The sequence below is a fragment of the Oncorhynchus tshawytscha genome, linkage group LG17 (genome assembly GCF_018296145.1).
Source record: "Oncorhynchus tshawytscha isolate Ot180627B linkage group LG17, Otsh_v2.0, whole genome shotgun sequence".
Taxonomy (NCBI): domain Eukaryota; kingdom Metazoa; phylum Chordata; class Actinopteri; order Salmoniformes; family Salmonidae; genus Oncorhynchus; species Oncorhynchus tshawytscha.
This window is the reverse complement of record NC_056445.1, coordinates 14,765,071-14,792,446: the sequence shown is the minus strand read 5'-3', so window position 1 is coordinate 14,792,446 and position 27,376 is coordinate 14,765,071. Positions and strand designations below refer to the sequence as shown.

Genomic DNA, 27,376 nt, shown 5'->3' with positions numbered 1-27,376 from the left:
CCAGCAAGTCAGAACAGTAGACTTGCTGGTGCATCCCTGGTTCTTCTTACTTTCCCGTTGTGTTGCACAGTTTGAATACGTCCATTATATCGATGCGGCTTTTTCCCAGAAACTTGAGTCTGATATGGGCATTTATACACACCCTGCTTATGTTTTGCTGTTTAGCTGAACTATCGATGTTCTTCAGGTCACTGTAACCACCTTTCGACCAAAGCTCAGACTTTCCAAAAATCAGGCAAGGCCAGCAATACAGCTTGAAGGCTTGATGAAAGGCTCCCTGGTAACAAGCTATACTTTTGATACCAGTTGGTATTGAACTCTGTCACCTTTTCGTCCTTCTTCATAAAACTGATCTCAGGCAGAGGTCGACGCTCGGTTTTAAGTCTCACCTTTTCCGTGTACCATAGAGAATGAAAGGGGTTCTTCAACAAAAAGTCCACAACATATTCGGTAGCGTTATTCATTCTGGCAGAGAAAACTGCATGCTCATGCTGCTAGCTAGCTAGCTACTGCTACTTGCTACTAAAGTTAGCAAGGCAAATTTAAATAAATTGCACTATAAATTGTCAGTTCATAATGCAAAAGCTGTGATTGGTTGGAGGACGTCCTCCGGAAGTGGTCATAATTACCATGTATGTCTATGGAAGTGGGTGAGGCCTACAAGCCTCCTAGGTTTTGTATTGACGTCAATGTAGCCAGAGGAGGATGGAAGCTATGTCTTCCGGCTACACCATGGTGATAAACCAGACATTGCTGTTGAAGTTACTGTACACCTTCATTGCAAAACAGTGTATTTTAATCAATTATTTGGTGACATATTAATATATTTAGTATAGTTTTACCTGCAAATTATGACTTTTTTAATGTTTCATTATTTTTATTTTTATGAAATTTCACTGAGGAGGTTGGTCCTCCCCTTCATCCTCTGAGGAGCCTCCACTGATATACATCAATTTATAATTAAAAGTCTCATTTAAAGTATGGTTACATTTTCAGGTGCCTCCCTCATCTCAGCATCAATCTAGACATGACAGGCGATAGCCAAAGACTATCACCTACACATGTTGGCAAATTATTTATTGACGTACACATAAACTTTTTTAAATAAATGTCATTGGCTATTTTGGTTAATGGCCTTGGTGCCCTAGCAGATGGCCTTGGTGCCCTAGCAGATGGCCTTGGTGCCCTAGCAGATGGCCTTGGTGCCCAACCAGATGGCCTAGGTGCCCTAGCAGATGGCCTTGGTGCCCTAGCAGATGGCCTTGGTGCCCTAGCAGATGGCCTTGGTGCCCTAGCAGATGGCCTAGGTGCCCTAGCAGATGGCCTTGGTGCCCTAGCAGATGGCCTAGGTGCCCTAGCAGATGGCCTTGGTGCCCTAGCAGATGGCCTTGGTGCCCTAGCAGATGGCCTTGGTGCCCTAGCAGATGGCCTTGGTGCCCTAGCAGATGGCCTTGGTGCTCTAGCAGATGGCCTAGGTGCCCTAGCAGATGGCGTAGGTGCCCTAGCAGATGGCCTTGGTGCCCTAGCAGATGGCCTTGGTGCCCTAGCAGATGGCCTAGGTGCCCTAGCAGATGGCCTAGGTGCCCTAGCAGATGGCTTAGGTGCCCTAGCAGATGGCTTAGGTGCCCTAGCAGATGGCTTAGGTGCCCTAGCAGATGGCCTAGGTGCCCTAGCAGATGGCCTAGGTGCCCTGGCAGATTGAGCACCTCTTGAATGCCAAATGGTCTTGCCACTAAAATCACTAAATTCCAGGTTTTGTGTGTGTGTGTGTTGTGCGTGCGTGTGTGTGTGTGTGTGTGTGTGTGCGTGTGTGTGTGTGCGTGTGTGTGTTTGTGCGTGCTGTTCTGAAGGTCTGGGGCTCTGGGCAATATCAGGGTCAACTCAGACATATGGGAGCTGTTGCAGGACTTGAAAGCAATGATTATATGTTACAAAGAACACAACACACACTTAAGCTCTCTCTGTATACAGACACAGAGGTAGGTATATATACACACACACACACACACACACACACACACACACACACACACACACACACACACACACACACACACACACACACACACACACACACACACACACACACACACACAAAACACACTTAGACACACAGACACACACACACAAAGGTTAAGTCCTTTTGCTATCCATTCATCTCTAGGCTGCCATAATAGCTGTTAAGTCACTTCCTCCTATTCTCAATGCTTCAGAACACTGAGACCAAAACAGCCATGGTTCTGGCCAAAAGCACCACCACGTTTCCTCCCCTCTCCAAATACTGGCTGTACAATCGCTACCAGATGTTTTTTTTCTCTCTCCCTCTCTCTCTCTCTCTCTCTCTCTCTCTCTCTCTTTCTCAATTTCTGTTATTTCCATTTCTCTCTGCCTCTCTGTCTATTTCTATTTCTCTCTCTCTCTATCTCACACAGTTGGAGCACTGTATTTGGTATGGTTTCAAAGCTTCATTTATTTGTACAAGATGCTTACTGATCTCTTATTTGTTCCCTCTCCCTTTCCCCTCTCCCTCACTCCCAGGTGGCAGTGTGGAGTGGAGTTTGTTGGTGTGTCTGAGAGGTTCGGAGAAGAGTTGTCTGAGGAGAGTGTCCTTCTCCCATCTGCAGCCCCATCAGAGGGTGAGACCAGCTACACACACACTGTACGGGAATGCTCAACTGGAAGGTTGTCTCGTACAGGAATGTTGGTGACTTATGTGGGAATGTTACCCCATGTCAGAATGTTGACCAACATGGCTATGATGGTTGTGTAGTTTTCATATTGGTGTAACACTGTCTCCTCAAGCCCCAGCAGTGAAGCCTGATCCCCTAACGAACCCCAGTTTCTTTCTAACATCCCATGTATAATCAGATCTACCCAGAGATTCTTCTAGAAAGTATTTTTGGAAGCTGGGACTAATATTTTTGTAAGCCGGCTTCCAAGAAAGAATTCAGTGAAAATTGCTCTGTCCTGAGATGGTGGATCTCAGTTCAAACACGACAGGAAAACACACAGTAACCTCCAACAACAAACATCGCATTCCCTTCTCCCTCTCTCCTTTACACACCCTCCTATAACACTAACATCCCATAAGATCAGACCGCATAGGACCATCCTTAGCCTGGTCCCAGGTCTGCTTGTTGCTAGTACTATGGTCTATAGAAGTCGGCAAGACAGCACAAACAGATCTGGGACCTGGCTGTCCTCTGGCCTCAACTTCAAACAAGTCCAATAACTTTCATTCGTTGCCTTTTGGATCCACTGGATCCAATCTGTCATCTACTCAGGTCAACATGATACCTGGGCTGGTGGGTGCCTTCTCTGATGTGGATGGGCTCTGTCGCTTCCAGACAGACAGCCGGCTATCAGGTTAGTCTACAGGTGGAGCGCTGAGTGATACACGAGATCTGGGCTGTGTTCATTATGCACCAAACTGAAGAACACTGACTGAAACGGGGGAGACTTGTCCAATAAGAAACGTTGAAAACATTTTCTGTTGTGTACCCTAATGAACACGACCTAGGTGAGTCATCACCTGTTTCCAGACAACCTTTAGGTTTCAGGCGAGCTCTTTGAGTTCCTTAAAGTAGAGATTTGGGCCGTTGCTAGCAGACGTTTAAATACAGATACGTTTTTATTGAAATGACCCATACGTAATTAGATGTGTATAAATTGTATGAACTTGTATAAATTGAAGTACTTATAGTACTATTAAAGTTGTATCCGTGGAAACCATAGATGATTAGCTGCAGATGAATTTTGGAGAAGATACGTGGTTTGTTTGGTTCAAAGGGTCGCAGGGCTTTCATACCTGCTCTCTCTCTATAATTTGGCTTCTGAGAAGACCTAAATAAAGAAAGCACTTTTATAATCACAGTAACGATCGGTTCAGAGTTTCTTAATAATGACACAATGCATCTCTGCTTATATTCGTCCTCGGTTTGAACCACATGAAAAGAAAGATGATGGATTGAGTGAGTGAGAGAGGGGCTTTGGGCAAAAATATATATTTTGCGTTGGCGTCAAGGGCACTTATCTTCATTATATCTCAGATGGAAGATAATGACAACCAATGGGCTTGACTTAGCTAGTAACTGAGGGTCCTCTGTGTGTTCTCTTCTACCTCTTTACTCTTTGTTTAGAGGTCTCTTGCCTTGTACAGAACACATTGTTTCCCACTTCTAGAACAATATTGTCCTTCCTTTTTGGCTCGTCTCCAACACAAATGTTGACATTGGTGCAGTCCCGGTTGAAGGCTAGTGTCTCCTCCTCAATTGCCCCCTTTCACCTAGAAGTTCTGCAGACCCCCCCACAGCCCCTCTTCAGGTCCTTTTGACTGCCCCACCCCTCTTCCTTAGACCAGGACCCAGGTCTCTGCCCCCCCTCTTCCTTAGACCAGGACCCAGGTCTCTGCCCACCCCTCTTCCTTAGGACAGGACCCAGGTCTCTGCCCACCCCTCTTCCTTAGACCAGGACCCAGGTCTCTGCCCACCCCTCTTCCTTAGACCAGGACCCAGGTCTCTGCCCACCCCTCTTCCTTCGACCAGGACCCAGGTCTCTGCCCCCCCCTCTTCCTTAGACCAGGACCCAGGTCTCTGCCCACCCCTTCTTCCTTAGACCAGGACCCAGGTCTCTGCCCACCCCTCTTCCTTAGACCAGGACCCAGGTCTCTGCCCACCCCTCTTCCTTAGACCAGGACCCAGGTCTCTGCCCACCCCTCTTCCTTAGACCAGGACCCAGGTCTCTGCCCACCCCTCTTCCTTAGACCAGGACCCAGGTCTCTGCCCACCCCTCTTCCTTCGACCAGGACCCAGGTCTCTGCCCACCCCTCTTCCTTCGACCAGGACCCAGGTCTCTGCCCCCCCTCTTCCTTCCTTAGAGGACCAGGACCCAGGTCTCTGCCCACCCCTCTTCCTTAGACCAGGACCCAGGTCTCTGCCCACCCCTCTTCCTTAGACCAGGACCCAGGTCTCTGCCCACCCCTCTTCCTTAGACCAGGACCCAGGTCTCTGCCCACCCCTCTTCCTTAGACCAGGACCCAGGTCTCTGCCCACCCCTCTTCCTTAGACCAGGACCCAGGTCTCTGCCCACCCCTCTTCCTTCGACCAGGACCCAGGTCTCTGCCCACCCCTCTTCCTTAGACTTCCTTAGGACCCAGGTCTCTGCCCACCCCCCTCTTCCTTAGACCAGGACCCAGGTCTCTGCCCACCCCTCTTCCTTAGACCAGGACCCAGGTCTCTGCCCCCCACACCCTCTTCCTTAGACCAGGACCCAGGTCAGGACCCAGGTCTCTGCCCACCCCTCTTCCTTAGACCAGGACCCAGGTCTCTGCCCACCCCTCTTCCTTAGACCAGGACCCAGGTCTCTGCCCCCCCTCTTCCTTAGACCAGGACCCAGGTCTCTGCCCCCCCTTCCTTCCTTAGACCCCTCTGCCCACCCTCTTCCTTAGACCAGGACCCAGGTCTCTGCCCACCCCTCTTCCTTAGACCAGGACCCAGGTCTCTGCCCCCCCCTCTTCCTTAGACCAGGACCCAGGTCTCTGCCCACCCTCTTCCTTAGGACCAGGACCCAGGTCTCTGCCCACCCCTCTTCCTTAGACCAGGACCCAGGTCTCTGCCCACCCCCTCTTCCTTAGACCAGGACCCAGGTCTCTGCCCACCCCTTCCTTCCTTCTGCGACCAGGACCCAGGTCTCTGCCCACCCCTCTTCCTTAGACCAGGACCCAGGTCTCTGCCCACCCCTCTTCCTTCGACCAGGACCCAGGTCTCTGCCCCCCCTCTTCCTTAGACCAGGACCCAGGTCTCTGCCCACCCCTCTTCCTTAGACCAGGACCCAGGTCTCTGCCCACCTCTCTTCCTTAGACCAGGACCCAGGTCTCTGCCCACCCCTCTTCCTTAGACCAGGACCCAGGTCTCTGCCCACCCCTCTTCCTTAGACCAGGACCCAGGTCTCTGCCCACCCCTCTTCCTTCGACCAGGACCCAGGTCTCTGCCCACCCCTCTTCCTTAGACCAGGACCCAGGTCTCTGCCCACCCCTCTTCCTTAGACCAGGACCCAGGTCTCTGCCCACCCCTCTTCCTTAGACCAGGACCCAGGTCTCTGCCCACCCCTCTTCCTTAGACCAGGACCCAGGTCTCTGCCCACCCCTCTTCCTTAGACCAGGACCCAGGTCTCTGCCCACCCCTCTTCCTTAGACCAGGACCCAGGTCTCTGCCCACCCCTCTTCCTTCGACCAGGACCCAGGTCTCTGCCCACCCCTTCTCTTCCTTTCCTTAGACCAGGACCCAGGTCTCTGCCCACCCCTCTTCTTCCTTAGACCAGGACCCAGGTCTCTGCCCCCCCTCTTCCTTAGACCAGGACCCAGGTTCGACCAGGACCCAGGTCTCTGCCCACCCCTCTTCCTTAGACCAGGACCCAGGTCTCTGCCCACCCCTCTTCCTTAGACCAGGACCCAGGTCTCTGCCCAACCCCTCTTCCTTAGACCAGGACCCAGGTCTCTGCCCCCCCTCTTCCTTCCTTAGACCAGGACCCAGGTCTCTGCCCACCCCTCTTCCTTAGACCAGGACCCAGGTCTCTGCCCACCCCTCTTCCTTCGACCAGGACCCAGGTCTCTGCCCCCCTCTTCCTTAGACCAGGACCCAGGTCTCTGCCCCCCCCTTCCTTACCCTTCTTCCTTAGACCAGGACCCAGGTCTCTGCCCACCCCTCTTCCTTAGACCAGGACCCAGGTCTCTGCCCCCTCTTCCTTAGACCAGGACCCAGGTCTCTGCCCACCCCTTCTTCCTTAGGACCAGGACCCAGGTCTCTGCCCACCCCTCTTCCTTAGACCAGGACCCAGGTCTCTGCCCACCCCTCTTCCTTAGACCAGGACCAGGACCCAGGTCTCTGCCCACCCCTCTTCCTTCGACCAGGACCCAGGTCTCTGCCCACCCCTCTTCCTTAGACCAGGACCCAGGTCTCTGCCCACCCCTCTTCCTTAGACCAGGACCCAGGTCTCTGCCCACCCCTCTTCCTTAGACCAGGACCCAGGTCTCTGCCCACCCCTCTTCCTTAGACCAGGACCCAGGTCTCTGCCCACCCCTCTTCCTTAGACCAGGACCCAGGTCTCTGCCCACCCCCAGGTCTTCCTTCTTCCTTAGACCAGGACCCAGGTCTCTGCCCCCCCTCTTCCTTAGACCAGGACCCAGGTCTCTGCCCACCCCTCTTCCTTAGACCAGGACCCAGGTCTCTGCCCACCCCTCTTCCTTAGACCAGGACCCAGGTCTCTGCCCACCCCTCTTCCTTCGACCAGGACCCAGGTCTCTGCCCCCCAGGACCCAGGTCTCTCTTCCTTAGACCAGGACCCAGGTCTCTGCCCACCCCAGGTCTTCCTTAGACCAGGACCCAGGCCCACCCCTCTCTGCCCACCCCTCTCTGCCCACCCCTCTTCCTTAGACCAGGACCCAGGTCTCTGCCCACCCCTCTTCCTTAGACCAGGACCCAGGTCTCTGCCCACCCCTCTTCCTTAGACCAGGACCCAGGTCTCTGCCCACCCCTCTTCCTTCGACCAGGACCCAGGTCTCTGCCCACCCCTCTTCCTTAGACCAGGACCCAGGTCTCTGCCCACCCCTCTTCCTTCGACCAGGACCCAGGTCTCTGCCCCCCCCTCTTCCTTAGACCAGGACCCAGGTCTCTGCCCACCCCTCTTCCTTAGACCAGGACCCAGGTCTCTGCCCACCCTCTCTTCCTTAGACCAGGACCCAGGTCTCTGCCCACCCCTCTTCCTTAGACCAGGACCCAGGTCCCTGCCCACCCCCAGGTCTTCCTTAGACCAGGACCCAGGTCTCTGCCCACCCCTTCTTCCTTAGACCAGGACCCAGGTCTCTGCCCACCCCTCTTCCTTCGACCAGGACCCAGGTCTCTGCCCCCCCCTCTTCCTTAGACCAGGACCCAGGTCTCTGCTCACCCCTCTTCCTTAGACCAGGACCCAGGTCTCTGCCCACCCCTCTTCCTTAGACCAGGACCCAGGTCTCTGCCCACCCCTCTTCCTTAGACCAGGACCCAGGTCTCTGCCCACCCCTCTTCCTTAGACCAGGACCCAGGTCTCTGCCCACCCCTCTTCCTTCGACCAGGACCCAGGTCTCTGCCCACCCCTCTTCCTTAGACCAGGACCCAGGTCTCTGCCCACCCCTCTTCCTTCGACCAGGACCCAGGTCTCTGCCCCCCCTTTCCTTAGACCAGGACCCAGGTCTCTGCTCACCCCTCTTCCTTAGACCAGGACCCAGGTCTCTGCACCCCCCCTCTTTCTTAGACCAGGACCCAGATCTCTGCCCACCCCTTCCTTCCTTAGACCAGGACCCAGGTCTCTGCCCCCCCCAGGTCTTCCTTAGACCAGGACCCAGGTCTCTGCCCACCCCCCTTCCTTAGGACAGGACCCACCCTTTGTTTGAGAACATCATTTATCTTAGAAAAGGCAGAGTGAATCTGACTGACTCAGACACAACCAACAATCACTGCCATGTTCCAGTTACAGGAGGAGAGGAGGGGCAGGGGGGTCTGTTTCCAGGTTTGGGCCTAATTCAGGGTTTTGTGTGGTTTCAGGAAATACAGTGTTGTGAGGTTTGGTTTTCTCCGTCTTTCAGATTTAGTCTAGCTCCATTAGAACTTGGAAATATTGAACGTTAGATTGTGATTCAGATATCGTATGTGAGGGATGTGGATTCCCAGTAGAGCTGATTTGAATTTGAGTGCTTTGTTCATCCTTCTCTGGCCAGTGATTTGACTCCGGGGGATGGGAGAGGAGCTGGGATCCAGCCCAGGACTGATAGTGATTTGAGCCTTAGAGCACACACCCTCTCTCCACCAGTGGAGAAATTCATTAGCAGTACAGTGCCAAAGAATGACAACACACTCTCACTCCCTCCCACTGGGCACACACTGGTTGAATCAACGTTGTTTCCAGGTCATTCAAATGAAATTACGTTGAACCAACATGGATTTGACGTTGAATTGTCTGTGCCCAGTGGGCTGTTGATATGCAAAGTGAAGCATGTATAGGGGTTGACACTTATTAGGCAAAAGGACACACACACACAGCTGCTCTGCTATTTCATAACTCATAACCAGCACAAGGGATGCAAACGGCTTTACTCCACCTCGGAGAATGGCCCTGATGTCAACCCCTTGTGACCGTATAGGATAGATGATAAATTCAACCGTCTCTCTCATCACTAGTTACAGATTAATGTCTGTCATCACTTGTGTGTGTGTTTCTCTGTGTTTCTCTGTTTTGTTTCAGGGCTGGCATTACACATAAATCCATCTGCCTGTGGATCAGCTCGCACCAAGCTGGGGTATGTTCATGATGTGGCACAGGGTGATTGGTCAGTCAACTCTGCCAGTAACAACACGTTTACCTTAGTCGAAACTTACAGCTCAATTATGTTCAAGTGTCTCTATTCGCTCGTTGAAATAAATGGGTTTGATTTTCTTAGCTAATGTTATCGTTGTTGTTGTTTTCTCTTCCCTTAGGAACCCAGATATTCCCACACTTAATTTGGTGAGCCCTGGCCTCGTTGCCACGGTGACAGTTTATGTCCTGGTCACCTCGGTAACGCCGCTCACAACCTTTCTTCATCACACGGGCCTGGTCAGGACAAGCGAAGACACGGACAGCCACACCACACAGGTACTGAGGACCCTATTCAATCTAATCTGTTCACCAGGTATCTGGGGTTATAGATTTCTTATATTCAGTGTGATATATATATATATACAGTACCAGTCAAAAGTTTGGACACACCTACTCATTTGTTTTTACTACTAGAATAATAGTGAAGACATCAAAACTATGAAATAAAACATGGAATCATTTACAGTAGTAACTGAAAAAGTGTTAACAAATCAAAATATATTTTTAATTTGAGATTCTTCAAAGTAGCCACCTTTTGCCTTGATGACAGCTTGGCACACTCTTGGCATACTCTCAACCAGCTTCATGAGGTAGTCACCTGGAATGCATTTCAATTAACAGGTGTGCCTTATTAAAAGTTAATTTATGGAATTTCTGTCCTTCTTAATGTGTTTGAGACAATCAGTTGTGTTGTGATACGGTAAGGGTGGTAATAGCCAAATTTGGTAAAAAAAACAAGTCCATATTATGGCATGAACAGCTCAAATAAGCAAAGAGAAACGACAGTCCACGACAGTGCAAATTAACCACTACTAAACGACAACAATAATAAGAAGAGACTTGCTTGGGCCAAGAAACACGATCAGTGGACATTAGACCAGTGGAAATCTGTCCTTTGGGGTGATGAGTCCAAATTTGAGATTTTTGGTTCCAACCGCCATGTCTTTGTGAGACGCAGAGTAGGTAAATGGATGATCCACCTCCAGGCTGTGTAAGGGCTATTTGACCAAGGAGAGTGATGGAGTGCTGCATCAGATGACCTGGCCTCCACAATCACCAAACCTTAACCCAATTGAGATTGTTTGGACCGCCAAATGAAGGAAAAGCAGCCAACAAGTGCTCAGCATATGTGGGAACTCCTTCAAGACTGTTGGATAAAGCATTCCTCATGAAGCTGGTTGAGAGAATGCCAAGAGTGTGCAAAGCTGTCATCAAGGTAAAGGGTGGCTACTTTGACGAATTGGTTTATCACTTTTTTGGTTGCTACATGATTCCATATGGGTTATTTCATAGTTTTGATGTCTTCACTGTTATTCTGCAATGTAGAAAATAGTACAAATAAAGAAAAACCATTGAATGAGTAGGTGTGTCCAAACTTTTGACTGGTACTATATACATATAGAAAAGTATATAGAAATGTCCTTGTTTTTGAAAGAAAAACATGTTTTTTTTGTCCATTAAAATAACATCAAAATGATTAGAAATACAGTGTAGACATTGTTAATGTTGCAAATGACTATTGTAGCTGGAAACAGCTGATATTTAATGGAATATCTACATAGGCGTACTGAGGCCCATTATCAGCAACCATCACTCCTGTGTTCCAATGTCACGTTGTGTTAGCTAATCCAAGTTTATCATTTTAAAAGGCTAATTGATCATTTTGCAATTATGTTAGCACAACTGAAAACTGTTGTTCTGATTAAAGAAGCAATACAACTGGCCTTCTTTAGACTAGTTGAGTATCTGGAACATCAGCATTTGTGGGTTCGATTACAGGCTCAAAATGGCCACAAACAAAGTACTTTCTGGAACTCGTCAGTCTATTCTTGTTCTGAGAAATGAAGGTTATTCCATGTGAGAAATTGCCAAGAAACTGAAGATCTCGTATAATGCTGTGTGCTACTCCCTTCACAGAACAGCGCAAACTGTCTCTAACCAGAATAGAAAGAGGAGTGGGAGGCTCAGTGCACAACTGAGCAAGAGGAGAAGTACATTAGAGTGTCTAGTTTGAGAAACAGACGCCTCACAAGTTCTCAACTGGCAGCTTCCTTAAATAGTACCGGCAAAACACCAGTCTCAACGTCACAGTGAAGAGGCGACTCCGGGATGCTGGCCTTCTAGGCAGAGTTCGTCTAGTGTCTGTGTTCTTTTGCCCATCTTAATCTTTTAGTTTTATTGGCCAGTCTGAGATATGGCTTTTAATTTGCAACTCTGCCTAGAGGGCCAGCAAGTGACCCCAAACTTTTGAATGGTAGTGTATATCACAATGACCAATGCCAGGTGGGTTAACCCAACATCACTGCAGTCAGTTCTCCTGTACATGGAGCAAAGAGTTTGCAGGTTTGTTTCCAGTCAGATCCAGCAACCAGAATCTTAGACATAGTTTATATGCTCAGAACCTCTATACTTCTTCCAAAAATGTGATTTCTTTCTTTCAAAAACAAGGACATTTCGAAGTGACCCTAAACTTTTGAACGGTAGTGTATATATAACCTATTTTATTTAATAGCCCTGAGTTCTTGATAAAGCTGGACCTACAGTAAACATAATAGCTATACACTGAGCTATGCCTCTTAGAAAACTCTTGTTTCTTCCTTCCTTCTCTCCAGAATGTTTGCGCTGCATATTTTCTCCATGTGGTGAGGCTGGCTAAGTGCGTTCCTAGCATATTGCTCCTAAATGAGCTTAGGGCTTTCAATTCACACTGTGATGCAAACAGACATGCAGTATAATGGATAGATTGACATAATGGACATAATGTTTTTGATATTTATTTTCTCCAGTTATTTCTTAAAGTTACATTCTAACAACTAATGTTGTTTTTGTGCTTCTTTAGTTGTAAACTACTGCCAGAAACACAGTAAACCATAGTGTTCCTTTCCAATAACCCAACTTTCCACTCTGTTATACCAATCAACTATTGACAACAAAAAAAATTCTCCTCAAATTCATGGTATCCAATTGGTAGTTACAGTCTTGTCTCATCACTGCAAATCCCGTACGGACTCGGGAGAGGTGAAGGTTGAGAGCCATGTTCCGAAACACAAGCAAACCTGCACTGCTTCTTGACACAATGCACATCCAACCCAGATGTCAGCCACACCAATGTGTTGGAGGAAACACCATACACCTGGTCAGCGTGCACTGCGCCCGGCCACACGAGTCGCTAGTGCGCGATGAGACAAGGATATCCCTGCCGGTCAAACCCTCCCTAACCTGGACAACGCTGGGCCAATTGTGCGCCGCCCCATGGGCCTCCCAGGCCAGAGCCTGGGCTCGAACCCAGAGTCTCTGGTGGCATAGATAGCACTGTGATGCAGTGCCTTAGACCACTGCACCACCTGGGAGGCCCTACTGTTATCCAATCTCATATCTCTTCTGACTAGTTAACCTCTCGTTGACATCTCCTATGTGTCTCACACTAGCCTGGTCACCAGATGACCAAAACCATGCCAAATATCTGGAGCTCTGAACATCCTGATCCTACTGCCCTTATGATGTTGTTGTCTCCGGAGATTCCCAGTCCCTTTTTAAAACTTCTTAGAGCTGCAAACCCGTTTGGGATCGATATGACAACAGCCAGTGAAAGTGCAAGGTGCCAAATTCAAAACAATAGAAATCTCATAATTAAAATTCCTCAAACATACATGTATCTTATATCATTTTAAAGGTAGTTAATGTTGTTGTTAATCCCCCCACAGTGTTCGATTTCAAATGTGCTTTACAGCGAAAGCACCACAAACGATCATGTTAGGTCACCACCAACTCATAGAAAAACACAGCCTTTTTCCAGTCAAAGAGAGGAGTCACAAAAAGCACAAATAGAGATTAAATTAATCACTAACCTTTGATGATCTACATCAGATGACACTCATAGGACTTGATGTTACACAATACATGTATGTTTTGTTTGAAAAAGTTCATATTTATATAAAAGAATCTCAGTATACATTGGCGCATCACTAGTTCCAAAAACATCCGGTGATATTGCAGAGATATCATCATTTTACAGAAATACTGATTCTAAATGTCGATGAAAATACTTGTTAGACATGGAAATATAGATATACCTCTCCTTAATGCAACCGCTGTGTCAGATTTCAAAAACACTTTACAGAAAAAGCAAACCATGATTTCTGTTGGAGTCAACATAAATCAGAAATAACATTATAAATATTCCCTTACCTTTGATGATCTTCATCAGAATGCACTCCCAGGAATCGCAGTTCCACAACAAATGCTTGATTTGTTTGATAATGTCCATTGTAGTAGCTACTTTTGTTAGGGTGTCTAGTACACAAATCCAAACGCTCGTGCAGATCCAGCCGAACATCGGACGAAAACTTTAAAAAGTTATATTACAGGTCGAAGAAACTTGTCAAAGTAAGTATAGAATCAATCTTTAGGATGTTGTTATCATAAATCTTCAATAATGTTCCAACTGGAGAATGCTATTGTCTGTAGAAAAGCCATGGAACGCAGGTCGCTATCATGTGAAATGCACGTGACCAGGACCTGGCTCTCTGCCAGACCACTAACTCAAACAGTTCCCATCCGGCCCCACATCACAGTAGAAACCGCATTCAAGTGTCTAAAGATGGTTGGAAGCTGTCTCTAGTGGAAGCCGCTTCTAGTGGAAGCCTTAGGAAGTGCAACATAGCCAATATCCCACTGTGTATTCAATAGGGGCTCGGTTGAAAATTGACCAACCTCAGATTTCACACTTCCTGTTTGGATTTCTTCTCAGGTTTTTTTTCTGCCATATGAGTTCTGTTATACTCACAGACATCATTCAAACAGTTTTAGAAACGTCAGAGTGTTTTTTATCCAATACCAATAATACTATGCATATATTAGCAACTGGGACTGAGGAGCAGGCCATTTACTCTGGGCACCTCTGGGCACCTTTCATCCAAGCTACTCAATACTGCCCCTGCAGCCATAAGAAGTTAAAAAGCCCTGTTAATATTGTTCCGTGTGTGTGTTTGTTCGTGCATGCGTGTATGCCAGTGCATGTGTTATTGTGGACTAGCCAACCACACCACATGCTTCGGATTTGAGCACAGTAATGCCTGATTCCCAACCCTGTCCATCCGTCACTCACTGGCACGCTATTGGCATTATCTCAAATGAAATCTGTCTCTGTCAGATGAAATGTAATCTAACCTGATTAGCTCCATGAGATGTAATATGTGATGGGACTGAGAGTGAGAGTGGTTGACTTTTTCTTCTGTCATATCAAAGCTGGGGTTGTGGATTAGTGAATGTGGACTATTACCGCCACCTTTTGGAACAAAGTATTAAGTGTTTATTTTACCGCAGCATTATTATTACATTTACATGGAATCTCTCCATACGAGCACAAATCAGTTATTGCCTTGACTGATATTGAGGTGTTATAATTAAGTTGGACTCTATCCAACTCTGCTGGGTACAGACTTGAACTTCTTCAGACAAAACTTTTCTGTCTTCTTCATCCCCCCTCTCTCTTTCTCTATTGCTTTTTCGCTTTTTCTCGCACTTTCTGTCTTTCTTTTTTCACCCTCGCTTTCTCCTTCTCTTCATCTCTCTCTCTCTCAGCTCAAGCCCTTTCTTCTCCAGCAGCTGGGTCCTGTTGCGTCCCATGAGGCATTGGACCATGTGAAGGAGGTCATAGGTCAGGTGTTGAGGGCGGCAGCATTGACCAATGAGGAGCCTAGCTCTCGGCACAGGTTAGCCAGCCTCGGATCAACCTCACAACTGTTCATTTCTGTGCATCATTCTGATTTGTCACTAATCTATGTGACTGTTTCTCCTGTAGCTGGTGTCTCCTGTGTTTCCAGCTGATGACATTCACTCTTCAGTTCAGTGGTTCCCTTATACCTGTCATTGTGAAGGTAAGAGGGGGTTATTGCTGGGTCGGCACATTGCTACTGTAGCCGGTCTCTACTGATGTTTTTTAGAGTAGTCACGAGGTGGCGCCATAAGACTGTGATATTAGCAACATTCAAAGACAGCAACATAAACTATATATAAAAAGGTACATGGACACCACTTCAAATGAGTGGATTCGGCTATTTCAGCCACACCCGTTGCTGACAGGTTGAGCACACAGCCATGCAATCTCCATAGACAAACGTTGACAGTATAATGGCCTTACTGAAGATCTTTACCATCTGGCAGTCCAATGAACAAATCTGGGTTTGGCGGATGCCAGGAGAACGCTACATTCCCCATTGCATAGTGCCAACTGTAAAGTTTGGTGGAGGAGGAATAATGGACTGGGGCTGCTTTTCATGGTTTGGGTTAGGCCCCTTTGTTCCAGTGAAGTGAAATCTTAACACAACAGCATACAATGACATTCTAGATGATTCTGTGCTTCTAACTTTGTGGCAACGGTTTGGGGAAAGCCCTTTCCTGTTTCAGTATGACAATGTGCACAAAGCGAGGTCTATGCAGAAATGGTTTGTTCAGATCGGTGTGGAAGAACTTGACTGGCATGCGCAAAGCCCTGACCTCAAACCCATCGAACACCTTTGAGATGAATTGGAACGCCGACTGCGAGCCAGGCTTAATCGCCCAACATCAGTGCCCAACCTCACTAATGCTCTTGTGGCTGAATGGAAGCAATGTTCCAACATATAGTGGAAAGCCTTCCCAGAACAGTGGAGGCTGTTGTAGCAGCAAAGGGAGGACCAACTAGATATTAATGCCCATGATTTTGGAATGAGATGTTCGACGAGCAGGTAATCCACATACGTTTGGTCATGTAGTGTAACTTTCGAGTTGAGCAGAGAAGAGAGAGTCCGTATTTTAGCTGTTGTGCTGCATACATGTGGGTTGCATACAAACACACATGTGCACTCACACACGCACATACCCACGCATGCACACTACTAAGTGATACAACTAGTTACAGTGATAAAAGCCATTACACTTAAAGGGCCTCCCTTGAAGTATTTTAATTGGTTTGACCCAAAGATTCCTTCCCCCTTTTCCAGATTCCAAACATGGTGTCCATTGGCTCCACGCCTATAACCCGAGCCACTAATAAACATGATGATGTTTCCTTCTGTAGGCTGTATAGCCTGTTCCATGTACTCATCTTAGGAAGACCGACATGTCTCAGTTCAATGTGACCAACTCCTTCCTTGAATTCCCCTCATTGCTTACACCTCTCCAATACTTTCAGACCTCTAAGTGTGAGTCAGGGTGGAGGGAATGGAGCGGGTCATTGTGTTGGCACCCATTCATACATTTCCAAAGGTATTAAGATAACTCATATGTCCACTAGGTGGCAGGACGTGCTTACTCTCAGTGCAGTCCCTTTAATGAAAGCCATTGCTAAAGGTTTCCCTTAATCCCTGTCTGAAAGGCTGAGACTGACCTGCACTTTGATGGGCTGAGGGACCCAGGGTTTGACGGACAGATCACAAAAGAGTTCATCCTGGAAGATGCTCTTCTCTTCCTGCTCCCAGCACACAGTGGACAGGGCCGACAGAAGAGCCCTTCACACACCGAGACAGACGATGGACAGAGGGTACTAAACAACTGTGTTTTAACTTAATAAATCACTCAATACTATGAGGGCAATGACGATGGACACCTTTAAACATAATTAACATAATTAACATAATAATTCTATTAACCTTCACAATTTGTTTTGTGTGTTTCTGGTCAGTTTGGTGGCTGTGGGGGGCCATATGGTCTCTGTCTGCCAGAACACCAGACTCTCCTCCTCCTCCAGTTCCTCCGTCAGCTGAGGACACCAGGGCCATTTGAACTGGTAAACCTCGATTCCACATTACTCTCTGTTACAGTGCATTCGGAAAGTATTCAGACCCCTTCACTTTTTCCACATTTTGTTATGTTACAGCCTTATTCGCAAATGGATAAAAATAGTTTTTTCCCCCTCATCAATCTACACACAATACCCCATAATGACAAAGCCAAAACAGGTTTTTAGAAATTTGTGCAAATGTATTAAACATTTAAAACTGAAATATCTCATTTACATAAGTATTCTAACCCTTTACTCAGTACTTTGTTGAAGCACCTTTGGCAGCGATTACAGCCTCGAGTCTTCTTGGGTATGACGCTACAATCTTAGCACACCTATATTTGGTGAGTTTCTCCCATTCTTCTCTGCAGATCCTCTCACGCTCTGGCAGCTTGGATGGGGAGCGTCGCTACACAGCTATTTTCTGGTCTTCCAGAGATGTTTGATCGGGTTCAAGTTCGTGCTCGGGCTGGGCCAATCAAATGACATTCAGAGACTTGTCCCAAAGCCAGTCCTGCGTTGTCTTGGCTGTGTGCTTAGGGTCATTGTCCTGTTGGAAGGTAACCTTCGCCACAGTCTGAGGTCCTGAGCGCTCTGGAGCAGGTTTTCATCAAGGATCTCTCTGTACTTTGCTTTGTTCATCTTTCCCTCGATCCTGACGAGTCTCCCATTCCCTGCCGCTGAAAAACATCCCCACAGCATGATGCTGCCACCAGCATGCTTCACTGTAGGGATGGTATTGGCCAGGTGACGAGCTGTGCCTGGTTTCCTCCAGATGTAACGCTTGTCATTCAGGCCAAAGAGTTCAATCTTGGTTTCATTAGACCAGAGAATCTTATTTCTCATGGTTCGAGAGTCCTTTAGGTGCCTCTTGGCAATCTCCAAGTGGGATGTCATGTGCCTTTTACTGAGGTGTTGCTTCCATCTGGCCACTACCATAAAGGCCTGATTGGTGGAGTGATGAAGAGATGGTTGTCCTTCTGGAAGGTTCTCCCATCTCCACAGAGGAACTCCAGAGTTCAGTCAGAGTGACCATCGGGTTCTTGGTCACCTCCCTAACCAAGCCCCTTCTCCCCTGATTGCTCAGTTTAGCCAGATGTCCAGCTCTAGAAATAGTCTTGGTGGTTTAAAACTTATTCCATTAAAGAATGGTGTAGGCCACTGTGTTCTTGAAGACCTTCCATGATGCAGACATGTTTTGGTACCCTTCCCCAGATATGTGCCTCGACACAATCCTGTCTCGGAACTCTGCAGACAATTCCTTCGACTTCATGGCTTGGTTTTTGCTCTGATATGCACTGGGAACTGGGGGACCTTACATAGACATCTGTGTGTGCCTTTACAAATCATGTCCGATCAATTGAATGTACCACAGGTGGACACCATTCAAGTTGTAGAAACATCTCAAGGATGATCAATGGAAACAGGATGCACCTGAGCTCAATTTTGAGTCTCATAGCAAAGGGTCTAAATACTTATGTAAATAATGTTTCTAATTTTTTAATTTGTAATACATATGCAAACATTTCTAAAAACCTGTTTTCGTTTTGTCATTATGAAGTATTGTGTGTAGATTGATGAGGGGAAACATTGATTTAATCCATTTTGGAATAAGGCTGTAACGTAATAAAATGTGGAAAAGGGGCAGGGGTCTGAGTACTTACCGAATGCACTGTATAGAATATAACCAGATTAATTGTAAAGCATAACGTAGTCAATGCTACAGAACACGTACAGCGGTTCCAGATTGTAATCATGCTATTTAGAGTTTCTGTATTCCCAGTAACTGAAAACCAGTCTATATCCAGCTTTATCCCGCAGCTTCTCCAGAGCGCTCTCCTATCCAAGACATTCTGTTTCGATCGTTCCCTAGAGCAGAGGAGTCTGGGAGTGGGCGACATTTCTCAGCATTGTTGGACAGAATCTGTTCTCATTATACAGAGCAGAGGAACCAGACTTACAGGTGAGCACAAGCGTGCGCACACACACACACACACACACACACACACACACACACACACACACACACACACACACACACACACACACACACACACACATCAATCAGTTCACATGAGGTTCTGTTACCTTGCTCTTCCCCCTTGGTGTTGTCTTACTCTCCGTATATTTGGAAAGGATAGACCAAACAATTGACCAGACAAATGACTGGGCTGGGGGAATAAAGCTTGGCTGAATTTAAGGATGTTTTTCGTTCCCCAACCTCCCCTAAGCATCCCTTCACTAGCCCCTGGCACATGTACGTTAGTCTGGCTGTAGCAGGAGAGAGGAGCTTCATGCCCATTCCACTCAGACTGGAACATAATTAGGTTAAATCCCTGCTTGGCTGGGTGCTGGCTCCACTGGCAGGCCCCATCTGGCCTTCCATCCTTCCCATGGCTGTGGCACGGAGCTGGGCTGCTGGAACTCAGAACACAGCCTCCCTCTGCCCTCGGGCTGGGTGGACTTCTGGTGCTGAGCACGGAGCTAGGAGCATGTAGCACGCTCACGGGCAGGGATCCATGCGAAATTATGAGGTTGATGGGAAGAAAGAATGGGAGGTAGTAGAGGAATGGGGATGGTAAGGGGTAGAGGAGGGGTTGGTGATGGAAGGGTTTGGAAGATGACTGGAAGGGGGAACAGGGTGCTGGATGTGGGAAATGGAGGAAACAGGGGTGGAGAATTTTTTATTTTATTTAACCTTTATTTAACTAGGCAAGTCAGTTTAAGAACACGTTCTTATTTACAATGATGGCCTAGAGAAGAAGAAAAGGGAGAGTTTATCAGGCTAGAGAAAAAGGAGGGAGTGTCTGGAGAACAGCTAGTATAGTTTACCTTGATTGGGTGAGGGTTATAACAAGTGTTGATAATCACCTCTGGACCTCATATAGGACAAAAGGGAACCCATTGGAATGTTGACCATGGCCAGGAAAGTGTGTGTGTGTGTGTGTGTGTGTGTGTGTGTGTGTGTGTGTGTGTGTGTGTGTGTGTGTGTGTGTGTGTGTGTGTGTGTGTGTGTGTGTGTGTGTGTGTGTGTGTGTGTGTGTGTGATCACCATATTTGTGCAGTTGGTTCGTGTGAGACTGTGAATGTGCTTGAAATACGTATAAAAAGGTCATTTTATTAGAGGGCTTAAAGTCTGTCACCAGTCTTGTTTTTTTTATTGCAAAGAAAGTCCTCAGAATGACTGAGTGGATGTTCCCATTAATCCCTGTTCCAATGGGACATTTATTTTCTGAATAATGACTTCCATGTTTCCCATAGAACCAACGAGGCAGAGACACAGACCGGGTGGGACCAACACTCAGGCTCCCAGGACCTCCCTGGAGACAGAGGTGAGGCGCTGCTCAGGTGTCGGCTAATTGGCTGGCTCTGGAGCACCTCACCAACAGGATGCAGAGAAATGGATTGGAATTAGAATGCTGTATATCTCAATGGTTTGAAGTGTGACGCTCTGAATTCACCAGAGCTCCACACTGGGAGGCGTATGTGTCTTTTTGCAGAGCAAAACTGTTTGTGGAAGGTATAACACCGAGCACAGACCCTCTCGCTCACTCAAAGTTGTCGATATACATCTAGTTTCCTTATAGGCCTATTTGTCAGGGAAACTGTTAGGCCAGCTATATAGCCTATTTCTGTTTGAGTCTTTTATTAAAGAATGTGAAACAATGTTTCTGTTTGATCCTTGCCATAACATCATGCATAGCTTTTCTTTATATGGCCTAAAATAAACGTGTTCATATGAGCAGAATGTTATCTATAGGTTATAGCATAACTCATTTTGTTCAGTTATGAAAATAAAACATTTAATGCAGAAATTGATCTCGTAAAAGGCCGACATTTCAATTAAAAAAAGATTGGATGGATGGCTATGACAGTCCAGCAATCGAATTGCAAGTCTTTCTTATGCTAATAATCAAAATATTCTTCTTAAAATAATATTTCACTGCTACCCTCATTATTCATATTCTCAGAGGAGCAGAACAGGCAATGGAACCCGAAGTTATCCTCTGTACGTGGAAAAAATATCCCGGCGCATGAAAGCTACACCAACAAACTGGAACGACAGACCGCAAATAAGTCCTTCTGGAAGTGCACGGAATATGATGCTTTCGAATGCCGATATCGCATAACCCTCACTGACAGCATTATCTCCAAGTTAACCGAACAATTTTTATACATATGACGACTTTACAGTAACGGGTCGATCGCAACAATTTATACATTTTCAGACAATATTAAAAAAACATTTGCCGCATCAGAAGCATCTGTACCTTTTCAGGCAGTAAAATGTTCCTGGGGCATAGAATGTTCGGTATTGTTTCCCAGACAACAATACTGCCCTATCTAGCATATCGTGGAACTGAGAAAAAATGCTTATATTTACCGTAACTTTATGCAGTTACTCCTAATATGACCTCCATTTTCTCCCAAACGCAATACAATAGAGGCAGTATACTTGTCCACATGATTAAGCATGTATTTACTGTATAAAAAAATGACATTAACTAATTTTCGACCAAATGAGCAGTTACTGCCTTTTTGCTTGGTATGGCAGAAAAATCGTAGGGTAGATGTGTTTTCTTTCCACTAAGAGTCATTGTATTTAACGAACTTCAAATTACTTTTTAGGAGTGAGTGGTCTGCGCGCAGTCAGCAGAGAGGCAGACTGCTTGCAAGGAGCTCGAGACAATTTGATTGACAGTTTTCGTGGCGGCATTTAAAAATGCCATACTATACCATTTCAGACAAACTAATGCTGTAGCTGCGGCGTTTTCAAGGCACCACACTTTACATATTAACGAATTCATATAGTCCTAGGCTACAATATTCTGCCCATATGATCAACATGTATTTCAGGCCATAACAATATTTTTAGCCATACATGATTTAATGAAATGCAGTAAACATACACCTCATGAACACTATCATGCAATAGTTAGCAATAGTTAACATACGCAACATAGTTTCACATTCTGTAATAACAGACTCTTTAAACACCATCATGCAATTGGCTACAGCTGGGTTCACAGCTTCACCCTGGCTTCACAGCTTCACCCTGGCTTCACAGCTTCCCTGGGAAACTTGATGTAGCCTCACGCAAACAACAGAGCAGAGAAGGAGCTCGCTTCTACTGCAGTGTCCGAGGTAAAATATTAAGCTGCTGCAGTGTTCGAGGTAAAATATTAAGCTGCTGCAGTGTTCGAGGTAAAATATTAAGCTGCTGCAGTGTTCGAGGTAAAATATTAATTTGGGCTGGTAGGGTGGGTATGTGGCCCTACTGTGCCCCCTGAATCTGCAAACTGCTTGAGGTTGGCACACACCAGAGTCAATTGCCTCCAAAGAAAGCGAGCATTCTCTGGGCTTATGTTCAACACGTGTGGACCTTGTTATTAACATTCCTCTATGTGTATTAACATTTTATCCTCCCATTACATAATTGTGTGTGTGTGTGTGTTAAGCACGTACACACACACACACACACTGAGCATGCGTGTTTTAGATAACCATCTTTGTTCTTTGATGCTCCTTCTGGTGGATAAATGTGAACAGTATCCTGAATATCTTTGGGCTCAGACATAGCAATGGTGTTTGCTGGCCGAGAGTACTTAAAACCTCTGAACGTAATTTAGAGTGCGCACCAATTTTGCATGTACAGTCGCATGAAAAATACAGAGGGTGGTCCCTAAAACACAGCACGCTGAACGATCGGCAGATGAACGCTAGATCCGCGTACGGTGTGACTTGTGCAAGCCTTTTTATCTGTGCATAATCTGTTCTCTCTCTCTCTCCCTGTGGTGTGTATCAGAGCGGTGTGTGGACCCCCACCTCAGACAACTGTACACAGACCCCCCTCTGACCCTCAGCCCCCCCTTCAGTCCCTGGGTGAAGGACTACCGTGCTGAGGTCCCCTTTGACGTGGTGACCCTACGACTCCGCCCTGAGCCCATCAGCCCAGCCTGTCACATACACCTGGACGAGCGCAGAGGACCTAGGTGAGACCCTCCCAGCCATGACCTTTCACCCTGTGAGTCACAAGCTGGGCTTTCAAATGTATCCTGGGTCACATTCAGTGAGATGGAAGGTGTTAGCAGTCATATGGTTAGATCTCCAACAAGCCCTTTCATAGGTTAAATGGATCTTGTCCTATATTGCCTACACCTGCCCAGTCTTCAGGTCTATAATATAGATGTAAGTTAGTTATAGCATCTGCATTCTGGGTATGTATGTTTTCAGTCCAGTGTTTTGGTCAGGGGATGTTTCCATGTCATTCTGAGTTCTACTCTGTGTGATTGTTGAACTCTGTTTCTTATGTCTGCAGCTTTGATCTCGGCAGCCAATCCCTGATTAGCACCCATTAGACTCAGTAGCACTGGGGTCAGAGGATTGACCACTGACAGACAGAAGCACACACACACACACACACACACACACACACACACACACACACACACACACACACACACACACACACACACACACACACAACACACACACACACACGTAAGACAGCCACACACATAGCGCTAAACGTGACATTTAGGAATGATTCTATAACCTCCCTCAGCCCCCTGTCCTCTCTCTCACCATCCTGTGTGTGTGTTTTCATCTCTACGCTCTGTGTGTGTGCTTGTACTTATGTGTGTTTCGTCTCCCTGGACCTCTCTGGACATTGTTTCTGAGATGCTCTGCTTCTGTTTTTCCACAGAACGGCTAACTACCCGGTCGGCCTGGGCAACAGCATAATCAACATCCTAGTGACGGACGAGTCGGCCGTCACTATGACAATATACACTCTACACATGTACCGCGAGAGTCGGCCTAGCCTGCCCATGTTTGGGGAGCATGTGATGTGTGGCTTCATGCAGGTACGTGGTGCGGGCAGGGTGTTTCTACACGCTTGTAACTCACTACCATACACTCACAGATGGACAAGCACTGTCAGAGACCTGGGCCCGTATTCACAAAGTCTCAGAGTAGGAGTGCTGATAGAGGATCAGAGTTTAGTTTTAGATTATAATGAATAACTGTATATGGATAGGGGGGAACTGATCCTAGATCAACACTCTAAGATGTGTTTTCTTTTCTTCTCCATTATGAGTAAAACAAGGTAAAAATGTAAGGTTAGTGGGACTTCATGTTCCCCATCAAGTTAACTAAGAGTGACTTCCTGTCTGGGGTTCACTGACTTTACTGGAGGACCACGTCAGAGGAACACAAAATACAATTTCCCTATTATCCGGTACCATATTCAAATGAGAAGCACTATTGACTTTTACAGAGGCATGGTTTCAATTCCCAGAGCATGGGAAGTGTTTCCTTCTATGAGCAATGTTGGTCTGGCATCCAACACAAGTTTCATAGCATGTAAACAAAGGAGAATCAATTCCTTCGGTGGAGAAGGAACAGTGCGGTTCCTTCGTTTCTACAGCATTTGTCATGTCGACGGTTGGGTTTTGCCCGAGGGAGCTTTCGTGGCTGGTCTGTGTAAAGTTTTGTGTCGGTTACGGCCGCGAATGGCGTTGGGAGGCAGTGGAGCAGCAGCCGTGTCGAGATACGGTTGGTTGATATTTCCAAGCCTGTATTTTCCAGATTACCCGTTGGAATGTGGAGGATCGGGGTCGGCGGGAGCCGTAAAGGGATTGAGAGGGTCTGATGTTCACATGAGTTCCTGTGGCAGGGGCTATATTTGAGCTTTCACACCCCAGTAAGAGTTTGGTTTGGGATGTGGTCCAGGATGCTCTGTCCCCCCCCCCCACACACACACACTCTTCTCCAAACCTCCCTCCCTATCCTCTGATGCATCTGGTGGCGGGTGGCGATAGGGCGATGTCCCGGGGCGGGGCAGGGTTGATGGAGCGGACCCTTAGCTGACCAATCAATGCAGGGATAGGAGCCGTTAAGAGGAGGAGCATTTCTAGAGATTTCAGATTTGAGGACATTATAGTGATAGAAACAGTAGGAGACAGTGGGGTAAGATGAGTCAATTATTTACATTCAGCATCACTCCATCAACAGAAATATGGTATTATTTCTAACAATGATATCTACATAGATTTTAGGATGTTGTGTATCCCTGGAAATATAAAAAATTAATGTTAACATTACAATTTTGAAAACATACCTTGTCCACAAAAAGTGGTCTCTTGATACAATTTATGGGGTACTTGAGCCGCGGGGCAGGGTAAATTAAACCTCCTACAAATCACTGTACTGAATCACAATAATTTTGTCTTTTAATAATTTTAACCATCTTTCAACGCACCTAAAAAACACATTTAACATAGGCCCTGGTGTTACCTCATATCCCAGTGATGATGCCTTCCATTACAAGAAAATACGGAAATGTGCTCTACTTGCCATTGGCTCGACCATTGGCTCAACTGACCCCATGGCCATTGGCTCGACCATTGGCTCAACTGACCCCATGGCCATTGGCTCGACCATTGGCTCAACTGACCCCATGGCCATTGGCTCGACCATTGGCTCAACTGACCCCATGGCCATTGGCTCGACCATTGGCTCAACTGACCCCATGGCCATTGGCTCAACTTACCCTAAGGCAAACATTTGGACTATATTAGCCCACACAGATACAAGGATACACTTTCATGCTAGGTTTAGGACCTCATATTGAAGCTTATAGAGACCCAAACTGATGTTTAGAGCAATCTTAAAATGATCTACTTTGGCTTAAATAAAAGCATCATGGAACTTCTAACATGATAAATTATTTGATTTGGTGAAAATCTTTTTTATTTTATTTTTTACCTAACTGTGGTTATTTTTTCCATGTGGTTTTTCCATTCAGACTCCATGAAATGATGACTGCCTAAATATTTGGTGAAATTATTAATTTTGTGTATGGTTTCCTAGAAACAAGTCCTCAACATCCCAGCAGGCATAAACCATCCTCTCCCCTATGATGCTTCAAACATGCATACATACTTTTGATCAGACACGGGCAACCACTTCTGAGCCTCATATGGACAAACATACTATATAAATACACAAATAGCTCATAACACAGCCACCTGATGGTTTCCTGGTGGTAGTTGCTGTAGGGCTGTGGTTATTATGGTCCATTGGGAAGAGCTGACTGCCTCCCAAATTGTTATTGTGGTCACCGACCAGTCCTCACATCCCAGCAGGCATAAACCATCCTCTCCCATAGAACATGTCGTCCTGTTTTTGATCAGAAGCAAACGAGAGAAAAGAGGAGAAACATACTGAATCCTTGACAAATTGTTCACACAGCACAGCCACCAATAATTTCCTGGTGCTATTTGCTGTAGGCCTGTGAGATTAATGTTAATTATGTGTCTAACTGTCACGAATTCCCTGTGAGTGTTGGTAAACATCTGAAGCCCTCGTTTTTTTTTCTCTTCTTTCTCTCTCCTTTCCTTCTTTCTTTCTTTCTTTCTTTCTTTCTTTCTTTCTTTCTTTCTTTCTCTTTCTCTCTCCTTTCTCTCTCCTTTATTTATTTATTTCTCTCTCCTTTCTCTCTCCTTTCTTTCTTTCTTTCTCTCTCTTTCTCTCTCCTCTCTTTCTTTCTTTCTTTCTTTTCTCTCTCTACTTTCTCTCTCCTCTCTTTCTTTCTTTCTTTCTTTCTTTCTTTCTTTCTTTCTTTCTTTCTTTCTTTCTTTCTTTCTTTCTCTCTTCTTTCTCTCTCCTTTCTTTCTCTCTCCTTTCTTTCTTTCTTTCTTTCTTTCTTTCTTTCTTTCTTTCTTTCTTTCTTTCTTTCTTTCTTTCTATATCTCTCCTTCTTTCTCTCTTTCTCTCTCTCTCTCTCGTGGACACATGCACATCCACACACTGGATTATATATAGTATAGAATTTGTCCCTTTGTAATTGTGTGTGTGTGGCTGGTATTCCAGCTTTGTGTCCTTGGTGTTGGGAGTGTTGCTACGGTTGTCCTCCCCATACTCCCTCAGGGTTACTACAAGGTGTCTGGGTCTGGGCAAACACACTGTGTGAACCGCTCTACATTGTCCACGGTACCTCATTCTAACTCATTGATCATACCCCACCACAGCTGATACACTCACTTAAACACATAAGCACACCCACACAGCTGGTAACCCCTTCAGTGGGGGGTGGGGGTAAAGGTTACAGGTGTTTTACTCGTCTTGGGAACAAGGTCATTGCGGAGGAATAGACACATACCCTTCGTTCTCCTTTCATCTCAGTGCAAGGTGATACTGCTGGGTGTAGGCGTATGATGGGTT

General features: G+C 46.5%; 1 protein-coding gene across 1 annotated transcript in view; it reads left to right on the top strand.

Moving 5' to 3' along the window:
• The window catches only part of LOC112216911 (cadherin-like and PC-esterase domain-containing protein 1), a 72,673-nt gene that overhangs the window by 18,293 nt on the left and 27,004 nt on the right, over positions 1 to 27,376 (top strand). The window contains exons 3-14 of the mRNA XM_042300236.1: positions 2,539 to 2,636; positions 3,285 to 3,366; positions 9,274 to 9,328; positions 9,507 to 9,663; positions 14,971 to 15,101; positions 15,191 to 15,266; positions 16,745 to 16,909; positions 17,051 to 17,155; positions 18,958 to 19,112; positions 20,411 to 20,481; positions 22,956 to 23,142; positions 23,856 to 24,015. Of these exons, the coding sequence (XP_042156170.1) occupies positions 2,539 to 2,636; positions 3,285 to 3,366; positions 9,274 to 9,328; positions 9,507 to 9,663; positions 14,971 to 15,101; positions 15,191 to 15,266; positions 16,745 to 16,909; positions 17,051 to 17,155; positions 18,958 to 19,112; positions 20,411 to 20,481; positions 22,956 to 23,142; positions 23,856 to 24,015 (1,442 nt within the window). The remainder of the gene's footprint in view (positions 1 to 2,538; positions 2,637 to 3,284; positions 3,367 to 9,273; positions 9,329 to 9,506; positions 9,664 to 14,970; positions 15,102 to 15,190; positions 15,267 to 16,744; positions 16,910 to 17,050; positions 17,156 to 18,957; positions 19,113 to 20,410; positions 20,482 to 22,955; positions 23,143 to 23,855; positions 24,016 to 27,376) is intronic.